The sequence below is a fragment of the Spermophilus citellus genome, assembly GCF_964194105.1.
Source record: "Spermophilus citellus genome assembly, chromosome: 9".
NCBI lineage: Eukaryota > Metazoa > Chordata > Mammalia > Rodentia > Sciuridae > Spermophilus > Spermophilus citellus.
In genome coordinates this window covers 107,462,862-107,474,537 of record NC_138191.1, presented here as the reverse complement: position 1 = coordinate 107,474,537, position 11,676 = coordinate 107,462,862, and the positions used below count along the sequence as shown (strand labels likewise).

The 11,676-nt window shown below is 34.6% G+C and overlaps 1 protein-coding gene across 1 annotated transcript in view; it reads left to right on the top strand.

The window, feature by feature from the left end:
* The window catches only part of CCDC30 (coiled-coil domain containing 30), a gene marked incomplete at its 5' end in the record, with an annotated part of 126,155 nt that overhangs the window by 1,828 nt on the left and 112,651 nt on the right, over positions 1–11,676 (top strand). Inside the window, 3 exons of the mRNA XM_081307518.1 lie at positions 67–156; positions 1,449–1,599; positions 9,486–9,557. Coding sequence (XP_081163644.1) covers positions 67–156; positions 1,449–1,599; positions 9,486–9,557 — 313 coding nt within the window. The remainder of the gene's footprint in view (positions 1–66; positions 157–1,448; positions 1,600–9,485; positions 9,558–11,676) is intronic.

Here is an 11,676-nt window from a genome sequence, read left to right as displayed (position 1 = left end):
GGATATAAGTGACATTTTTATTCATGAAGACTAATTCATAAGTTTTATTTATTAATTTTTGTTAAGGAGAAATTTGAACAAATCCACCAGCCTCTGCAAAGAGAACATCAGAAACACCAAGAATGTGGACAACAGTTTAAAAAATATATGAGTGAGGTAAAAAAAAAATTACAACCCTTTACTTTACATTTTACTTTACATTTTATTTGATTTGACCTAATAAAAGCTAATCCAAATCAACTTTTACCTGAATTTGTTTGACTATATTAATATGTATAGATTCAGACTGTAAAATATGATCAAGTTGTACATAAAAGTATTATAAACACACCACAAAATTGGAAAATTAAAAATTAATCAACTACTTAACATAGTAGCTGATTTTTATTGACTGTATTAAAGTTTAAATAATCAATGTGTGTTATATCCTTTAAGAAATCACTTTGGGGGTTGGGAATGTGGCTCAGTATAGAGCCTTTGCCTATTACTTGCAAAGCCCTATGTTTGATTCCCAGCCCTGAAAAAATTTTTTACATTAAATATATCATGACAGAATCTATACAGTAATATGAAAAATCTTCTAACATTAACTTATACATAGATTGGTATTAAACTTTATTTAAAAAGTATGTCAATAGCTTGGCATGACAAGGCACAACTGTAATCCCAGAAACTCAATGGCTGAGACAGGAGAAACATAAGTCCAAAACCAGCCTCAGCAACTTGGTGAGACCCTATCTCAAAATAAAAAAAATAAAAAGGACTGTGAATGTAGCTCAGTGGTAAAGCCCCTGGGTTCAATGCCCTGTACCAAAAATATTTTTTTAAATATTTGAATAAAAAATACTGCCAATAAATACACTAATAAGCTCAATGTAGTTTTGATATATTGATGGCATTTTCATTGGTTTTTGTCTCTTAGAGAAATTTGTATGATTATTATATTTATATGATCATTCTTTTTCAAGGATCAAAAGTAAAATATAATTGAGACTGAATTTCTAAGCTTTAGAAATCTTTGAAAATAATTGCAGAAGGGGAGCTCTGGTATTAAACTTTGAGCCTTGTTAAGTATTTGAACACTTTGAAAGTAAATGAAATACTTACTGTGAAAACATTTTATAAACTGTATTTAATGTACCATAAAATTGAGAAATGTCATCTCTCTTTTTTGAATGATATTCACTTTTATATTTAAATTATTCTTTTTTATAATCATATAAAAACATAATATCTTAGGTAGATTCTATTGAACCATATAAAATTGCATGTTTACAAGTAAAAAACCGTCAAATATCACCATTTTATTTGATTTGACCTAATAAAAGAACTATACCTCAATGAAATACTGTTTCTACTTTTCTTTAGTGGCTTTTAAACATTATAGAAAATAGCCAAGTGTCATAAGAATACACTTTCTTTTATTACTAACAGTAGTTTTATTTCAGTCTCATGAAGACCTGCATGAAGATAAAACATCACAAAATTGCCTAGAGAAAGGCACGGAACAAGTAACCCAGAGGTTGGAGATGGCTCAGGAAGAGATCCAAAGGCTCACTGATAAACTACAATTGAAGGAGAAGGAAGAAGGTAAATTAGGTAAGTTGAGATTTCAGACCACCATGGTTGGCCATGTTTTAATTGTAGTGATCTAGGAGGAACACAGGTACACTGAGGAAAATATATTTTAAGGTGAACATATGAAAATCTGATAAACAGCTTCATTTTTTAAAAGGCCTAGAAATTTTCAGTGAAGCACAAACATAACATTTGATCTACACAACTCATAAGCATACATCACTCACCATGAGAAATTTCCAGCATCCCAGACATCCCTTTCATCTTCTTTTCTCATGCAAAGTGACCACTATCTGAACTATGAACACTATTTCTGAGGTTTGACTACATGCAGTATGCATTCTTTAGTTTGCATATCTTGCCCAATCTTGTGTTTATGAGATTCATTCATGTTGTTAACAAGTAGCAGTTTGTTCACTCTTGCTGTTTTTATATTTCATTAATAAATATATTATAGCTTATCTATTATGCTCTTGATGGATGACAGATTTGTGTTGTTTTCCATTTTAATCTATCATATATTCTCCTGCTACAAACACTTTAGTATACATCTTTTGGTGTACTTATCTACATCTTTCTAACATAGAAATATAAGAATAGAACGACTGTATCAAACATTATGGGTATATTCTGCTTTAGTCTTCCAAAGTTCAGTCACACATCACTTAACAATGGGGACTCATTCTGAGAAATGTGTCATTAGGTGACTTCCTTGTTGTGTGACCATCATAGAGTGTGCTTATAAAAACTAAGATGTCTACAACTTCACTGGGTAGCATAATCTTATGGGACCACCATTGTATATGAGGTGTACTGTCAACCAAACCATCATTTTGTAACAAATGACTATATTTGTACTATAGTTGTAAGCTCTCCTCAGTAATATATGAGTTTTTTTTTCTTCCACATTCATTGACAATACTTGTTACTGGATGTGGTGGTACATGCCTATAAGTCCAGCAGCCTGGGAGGATGAGACAGGAAGATTACAAGTTCAAGGCCAACCTTAGCAATTTAGCAAGGCTCTAAGCAACTTAGTGAGACCTTGTCTCAAAAAACAAAAAGGGCTTGGAATGTAGTGCAGTGGTAAAGTTTCGCTGGGTTAAATCCTCAGTACCAAAAAACAAACAAAAAAAACCCTGTTGTTTGAGTCTTATTAACTTTACTTCTTTATACTGAGTATGTACTGGTATTCCATTGTGGATTTACTATGAATTTCTCTGATGGCTAATAAAGTTGAAAACCCTCTCATATGTTTGTTGCTGTGGCTCATTTGGATATATGGTTTCGGGGGTTCCTGCTCAAGTCTCTTGTATATTTTTCTATTATCTTGTATCATTGTTTTATTAATTTGTAGGAGGCCTTTATTCTGAATCTGAGCCTATTGTTTGTTATAAATGTTGTTCTATTTTGTTTTGTTTTTCCACACAGGAATGCTAATATTTATCAAGTCATGTTTATCAGAATTATTCCTTATGCCCTCAGGGCTTTCATGTGTAAAGCTTTTTCATCATTGCAAGATTATTCAAACTGTCTACCCCACTTGTAATTTGTTTCTTAGTACTTTCAATATTTCATTGTTTATATGTAAATCTTTACTTTGTCTAGAATTTGTGTTAATATGAAATTTAAATTTTTAAATTATTTCCTCTATGTATTTGTAATTTGTGATTAAAGAAATTAGATAGTTTTTTCAAATGCAATATGTAGGTTACTATATAATCATAAGCACTGAAAAATGCCAAATGTATAGAACAATAATGATTATGCCAATTGATTGATTAAAGACAAATGACAGAAGGGTATAAATGCATTTTTTTCAGTACTGGGAATTTAACCCAGGGGTGTTTTACCATTGAGCTACATCCTCATTCCTTTTTATTTTGAGATAGGGTATCACTACATTGCTAAAGCTGGCCTCAAACTTGCAATCCTCCTGCCTCAGCCTCCCATGTCCCTGGGATTACAGGTGTGCCACAACCCCCTGGTAGGAATGTGTTTTTAAAAGTGGGCATAAACAACTTTTCAGAATAATGAAAATCTCTTCTATATTTTGGGTTGTTGGGCACGCAGCTACATATCTTCGTCACAATTCTTCAAACAGTACACTTAAAAAAAAGTGATTTTTACTATATTCAAATTATACCTTAGTAAACCCAATTTTGAAGAAAAAAAAAAGCGAATTGGCCATGAGAGTATGATAAGAAGCGATCTTCACTATTTGATAATGTAGAGAAAGAAAAATCATGACATCCAGCACTCTTATTTGGATACAAAAAAACCCAATCACATGGCAACCTATTCCATCAGTAGTTGCTTGGTATGGTAGATCCTAACTAGCAACTGAAAGCTATCTCCATGGTGAACATACTGGGACTGTTGGAAAGCTGAATTAGCAAGTCCCATTTTTGAATGCCAAACGTAGTATCAATGTGGCCCTATAGGTAACTGCCTAAAACTTCCATTTATAGCCAGATTCTTCTGGCTATATGGGTTATATAACAATATATGTATTATATGACGGTATTTCTCAAGTATTAGTTTACTTCTTTCAACAAATTCTTTTTAAAAAAAAATGTTTTCAGATGCAGATGAACACAATGCCTTTATTTTTTTAATGTGGTGCCAAGATTCAAATCCAGTGCCTCACACATGCTAGGCAAGCGCTCTACCACTGATCCACAACCCCATCTCCAACAACAAATTCTTTTTAAATAAGCATTTTAATTTTAGTTTATTCTCCAGCTCTCTCTGTATCATCAAATATTTTGGATGGAAATGAAAAATCTTAATAATAAAAATATTTTTCAAAAATAAATAATTCGAATAAAATAATTAGGGTATTTTTCAATAAATGAATATCAAGAAAAAGAAATGTATTTTGGGGCTGCGGATGTGGCTCAAGTGGTAGCGCGCTCGCCTGGCATGCCTGCGGCCCGGGTTCGATCCTCAGCACCACATACAAACAAAGATGTTGTGTCCGCCGAAAACTAAAAAATAAATAAATAAATAAATATTAAAATTCTCTCTCTCTCTCTCTCTCTCTCTCTAAAAAAAAAGAAAAAGAAATGTATTTTAAAAGATTTTAAAGGTGTATTATCAATTATAATATGTGGCCTTTATTGAATCCTAATTTAAACACATTTTTGATGTTTATGAATAACTGGGAATTTTAACACTTGCTGGATATATGAATTAAGGAATTATTATTAAATTTCCTTAGTCACATGTAATAGTGTTGAGTTTATGTTTAAAGAAGGTCTTTATTTTTTTGAACTATAGACCAATAATATGATGTCTAGTATTTGCTTTAAAATAATACAGGCTCCTATCTCACACCTACATAAAAATCAACTCAAAATGTACCTCAGAACTAACTGTGAGAGTTTAAACTAAAAAACTCAAAAAGGAGACAAAGGAATAATTCTTCATGATGTTGGGTTATACAATGATGTTAGCTATATCACCAAAAGTAAAAGTGATGAATAAAACTAATGAATTGGACAATCAAAATTAAAAACCTTTATACTCCAAGGGATACCATCAGAAAATGAAAAGATAGTTCACAGACTGGGAGAAAATATTTGCAAATCATTTATTTGATATGAAACTTTTACTTAGAATATGAAAAGAATTATTATTACTTAATAATTAAAAGACAGCCCAATTTAAAAATGGGCCAAATATGTCTCCAGACATTCTCTGGAAAAGATATATAAATGACTAATAGGTACACGAAAAGTTGCTCAATACTTCTTATCTCAAAAATGGATACATATCTGAGATAATGAATACAGTAATTAGCTTGGTTTAATCTACAATGTAAACCTATATCAAAACAAATTAGATCCCATAAATTTATGGAATTGTTACTTTTCAATGTTCAACGTTATTAGTTACTAAGGAAGTACACAACAAAACCACAATGAGCTATCATTTCAGTTTCACTAGAATGGCTATAATAATAATAATAAAAAAAAAACAGACAATGGCAAATGGTGTCTGGGATATGGAGAAATTAGAACCCTCAGACACTGCCAGTAGAATTGTTAAATGGTACAGATACTTTGGGAAACAATTTGGTAGTTTTTCAAAATAGTAAATGTAGGATGACCATGACCCAGCAATTCCATCCCTAGGTATCTATCCAGGAGAAGAGAACACATGTGTCCACACCAAGACTTGGATATAAGTGTTTATAGCACTATTGTTTACAATAGTCAAACGTAGAAACAACCCAAATGTCCATTGGTTGATGAATGAATAAACAAAGTGCTTTACATCCATATGATGTAGAAGGTAGCACAGCAGGGATAACACTGCTATCCTTCAGAAGGGCCCCCTTGTACAGTTAACCCTTGACTGGCATCTGGGAACTTAGCTTTTGGGAGGATTTCCACCATTCCCTAACTAATAATAGTGGCTCACTCTGCCCAGATTATTTGTACAAACAATATGGTTTACGATGAACACCTGCTTTCTTTTTTGGGATTTGAGTACATGTTAGGCAGAAAATACATGTTACCAGACCCCAATAAAAACCTTGGGCACTGAGTTTCTGATGAATTTACCAAGTAGACAACATTTCATAAGTGTTGTTACAACTCATTGCTGGAGACACATCATGGTGACTCCACTGGGAAAGGACTCTTAGAAGATTTGGTCTGATTTCCTCTGGACTTTGCCCCATGTGCCTTTTGCCTTTGTCGATTCTCTTTCCTAAACTTTGACTGTAGTAAATTTTAGCTGTGTAGAGGAGTATGTATTGAGTCTTGGGAGAGCTCTTAGCAAGCCACCAACCTGCTGATCTTGGGGACCTCTGACATTCATACAATGGGATAATATTTGCCTATAAAAAAGGAATGAAATAATTACACCTGCTATATGGGTGAACCTCAAAAATAGGTTAAATGAAAGAAATCAGATGGGAAATACCATGTTTTGTATTTTCTATTCATATAAAATGTACAGAAAATGCAAATCAAAAGAGATAGCAGGTAGATTAGTGGTTACCTAGGGCTAGGAGTGATCTATCCACAATGTAAACCTATAACAAAACAAACTTTATCCCATAAATTTATGCAATTATTACTTGTCAGTGTTCAACATTATTAGTTATTAGGAAAGTACAAAACAAAACCACAATAAGATATCATTTCACTCTCCCTAGAATGGCTATAAGAAAAAATACAGACAATGGCAAGTGCTGGTTAGGACATGGAGATATTAGAACCCTCAGTCATTGCCAACCAAATGAACAGGAAATTTCTTTACAGGGTGATGAAAATCTTCTAAAATTAGATTGTGGTGGGGTTGCACACCTATACATATACTAAAAATCATTAAATTATACTCTTAAAATGGGTAAATTTTGTGGTGTGTCAATGGTGCCTCAATAAAACTGTTTAACAATATCATGAGATCTTGAGGAAACAGATATAGTAGGCAGAAATCTAAGATGGTCCCCAAGAACCTTCCTCCTTGACACACACCTTTTCCAAGTTATTCATTCAAATACAATCTACATGCTGCTGTGAATAGATTTTGCAACTGTAGTTATGGTCCAAAATCAATTGACTTTAAGAAAAGGAAATTAATCTAGGTGACCCTGATCTAGTCAAGTGAGCCCCTTTCCTGACAGAAGAGATTCAAAGTTTGAGAAAGATTTAACATAAGGGAGATTCTCTATTGCTGACTTTGAAGATAGACACCATGCGGCAAAGAATGGGGGAAGATCAGATAGAGCACTAATCTCCAGGATATATAAAGAACTCAAAAAATTTAACACCAAAAAAAACAAACAATGCAATCAATTAATGGGCTAAGGAGCTGAACAGACACTTCTCAGAAGAACAAATATATGAAAAAATGTTCAACATCTCTAGTAATTAGAGAAATGCAAATCAAAACTACTCTAAGATTTCATCTGACTCCAGTCAAAATGGCAGTTATCAAGAATACAAGCAACAATAAGTGTTGGTGAAGATGTGGGGAAAAAGCTATACTCATACATTGCTGGTGGCACTGCAAATTGGTGCAACTAATCTGTAAAGCAGTATGGAGATTCCTTAGAAAACTTGGAATGGAACTACCATTTGACGCAGCTATCCGACTCCTCGGTCTATACCCAAAGGACTTAAAAACAGCATACTACAGGGACACAGCCACATCAATGTTTATAACAGCACAATTCACAAACTGCTAATCTGTGGAAGCTACCTAGATGCCCTTCAATAGATGAATGGATAAAGAAACTGTGGTACATATATACAATGGAATATTACTCAGCATTAAAAGAGAATAAAATTATGGCATTTACAGGTAAGTGGTGGAGTTGAAGAATATGTTAAGCAAAGTAGGCCAATCCCAAAAAACCAAAAGCCAAATGTTCTCTCTGATAAGTGGAGACTGACCCATAATGGGAGCGGGGGGGGGGGGCATGGGAAGAATGGAGGAATTTGGGGCAAAGGGAAGGGAGGGACGGGAAGGGGGTATGGTGGTAGGAAAGATGGTGGAACGAGATGAATTTCATCACCCTAGGTACATGTGTGACTGCACATGTGGTGCGACTCTACATCACCTACAAACAGAGAAATGTTAAAAGTTGTGCTCCATTTGAAATAAGCAAATTTCAAATACTTTCTCTTTGAACACTCTCTTTCATCTAACTGTCCTTTGAGTTTCTGCATAAATGTTACCTCCTCCAGGAAATTTTCTGGACTTCCCTCTCATGTTCTTACAGCTTCCTATGTTTATCCCTCTCACTGATATTTCTGATCTGTAATTGCCTTTTCCTGTTTCCCCCAAGGGATTACATGCATCTACAATGAATCAAAATTCATTCTGCTATCATGCATAACTAACTAATTAGAACAACTTTTAAAAATTAAAAAAAAAAAGGAATGGGGGAAACCTCTAAGGGTCCAGAGAGATGTTCAACTAATATGCAAGGAAATGGGAACTCAGTCCTGCATCTTCAAGGGCTGAATTCAGTAAAACTTGAATCAGCTTGGAAGTGGATTCTTCCCCAGAGCCTTCAGAGAACACAGCCTGGCCAACACCTTGACTTCAGGTTTATAATCAGAGAATCCAGCCATGCCACGCCTGGACTTCCAACATATAGAACTATGGACGCTGTTTTGAGCCACTAAGTTTGTGGTAAATTTTAAATAAAATAAAATAGTACAATATTTTTGAGTGTAATGAAACAAGACTTATAATGAAAGAGAGCGGGGGGGGGGAGTGAGTGTGTGTGTGTGTGTGTGTGTGTGTGTGTGTGTGTGAAGATCTTTTGCCTGGAAATTCTTAGACACTACAGAAATTCAGTGGATCTCAGGTGTACAGGACCTAACATGCAGTTCTTATGTAGAGAGTTTGGGGCAGGAGAATATAGAACCAAGCCACGTCACCTCTCTCATGACTCCATTCCACTTGTCTCATCTTTCCCAGTGTACTTCCAGAATCTGTTTTTCTAAGAGCAACAATAAATAAATTTCTTAGAACATTACCCCATTGTTAAGTGATGCATGACTGCTTTATTGGCTGTAGGAAGTATTTTTAATCATTTCTGGTTGTAACATCTTTATATTAAACTAGCATAACAATGCTTTAGAACTTTCAGCTATTCCTGTTGTTTATGACAGTCTAGACCCTTCAGCATGTAATCCTTTGGAGGAAACAGGGAAAGGCAATTACAGATCAGAAAAATCAGTGAGAGGGATAAACATGGGAAGCAGTAAGAACACGAGAGGGAAGTCCAGAAAATTTCCTGGAGGAGGTAACATTTATGCAGAAACTCAAAGGACAGTTAGATGAAAGAGAGTGTTCAAAGAGAAAGTATTTGAAATTTGCTTATTATGCTAATCATTTGCTTCTTACACAAGGGTTTTCTTCCTTTTTTCTTTTAGATTCTGCACTTAAGAAGGCTCAACAAGAAATTGAGAAATTGAAAGAAAATCTGATAAAACTGAAAGAAAATGGTGAGTGATTCTAGAAGATGTAATAATGGTTATTGAATAATAATGCATTAGGTAATGAGATAATGTGTTTTAAATAGTATGTTTTAAAATAATAATATTTTTTATTGGTTGTTCAAAACATTACAAAGCTCATGACATATCATCTTCCATACATTTGATTCAAGTGGGTTATGAACTCCCATTTTTTACCCCAAATACAAGTTGCAGAATCACATCGGTTACACATCCACATTTTTGCATAATACCATATTAATAACTGTTGTATTTTGCTACCTTTCCTATCCCCTACTATCCCCCCTCCCCTTCCCTCTCATTTTCCCTCTCTACCCCATCTGCTGTTGTTTAATTCTCTCCCTTGTTTTTTTTAACTTTCCCCTCACAAACTCTTATATGTAATTTTGTGTAACAATGAGGGTCTCCTTCCATTTCCATACAGTTTCCCTTCTCTCTCCCTTTCTCCCACCTCACTCGTCTCTGTTTAATGTTAGTCTTTTCCTCATGCTCTTCTTCCGTGTTCTGATCTTAGTTGCTCTCTTTATATCAAAGAAGACATTTGGCATTTGTTTTTTAAGGATTGGCTAGCTTCACTTAGCATTATCTGCTCTAATGCCATCCATTTCCCTGCAAAATCCACGATTTTGTCATTTTTTAGTGCTGCGTAATACTCCATTGTGTATAAATGCCACAGTTTTTTAATCCATTCATCTATTGAAGGGCATCTAGGTTGATTCCAAAGTCTAGCTATTGTGAATTGTGCTGCTATGATCATTGATGTGGCAGTATCCCTATAGTATGCTCTTTTAAGGTCCTCAGGGAATAGACCGAGAAGGGTGATAGCTGGATCAAATGGTGGTTCCATTCCCAGCTTTCCTAGGAATCTCCAAACTGCTTTCCATATTGGCCGCACCAATTTGCAGTCCCACCAGCAATGTACAAGTGTACCTTTTTCCCCCACATCCTCGCCAGCACTTATTGTTACTTGACTTCATAATGGCTGCCAATCTTACTGGAGTGAGATGGTATCTTAGGGTGGTTTTGATTTGCATTTCTCTGACTGCTAGAGATGGTGAGCATTTTTTCATATACTTATTGGTTGATTGTATGTCCTCCTCTGAGAAATGTCTGTTCAGGTCCTTGGCCCATTTGTTGATAGGGTTGTTTGTTATCTTATTGTTTAATTTTTTGAGTTCTTTATATATTCTGGATATTAGGGCTCTATTTGAAGTGTGAGGAGTAAAAATTTGTTCCCAGGATGTAGGTTCCCTGTTTACCTCTCTTATTGTTTCTCTTGCTGAGAAAAAACTTTTTAGTTTAAGTAAGTCCGATTTGTTTATTCTTGTATATAACTCTTGGGCTATGGGCGTCCTATTAAGGAATTTGGAGCCCAACCCCACAATATGTAGATCGGAGCCAACTTTTTCTTCTATCAGGCGCAGAGTCTCTAATTTGATATCTAGCTCCTTGATCCATTTTGAATTAACTTTTGTGCATGGCGAGAGAAAGGGGTTCAGCTTCATCTTGTTGCATATGGATTTCCAGTTTTCCCAGCACCATTTGTTGAAGATGCTATCCTTTCTCCATTGCATGCTTTTAGCGCCTTTATCAAATATAAGAAAGTTGTAATCTTGTGGATTGGTCTCTGTGTCCTCTATTCTATACCATTGGTCCACCCGCCTGTTTTGGTACCAGTACCATGCTGTTTTTGTCACTATTGCTCTGTAATATAGTTTGAAATCTGGTATCGCTATACCGCCAATAATAATATTTAATAATTAAAATAATAAACACTACTACCACATTATTGCTATTGCTATAATTGCTATTACTGCTACCACCACTTATTGCTTACTTGGTAACATGTACTCTGCCAGGTACTTTACATGAATTATCTCTAATTCTCACAACAATTCCAATGAATATTAAATTTCCATTTTACAGAGAAGGAAACTGAGGTTATATGAGTTATCCAATAGCTACGTTATATGTCAGAGCTGGTATTTGAGTCCTTATACGTCTGATATCAAAACTTGTGATCAACACAAATAATACATATTTTACTAGAACCACTGAGACCAAGACACCTCGTAAAGCATTTAACAGTACTTCACACATGTTTGTT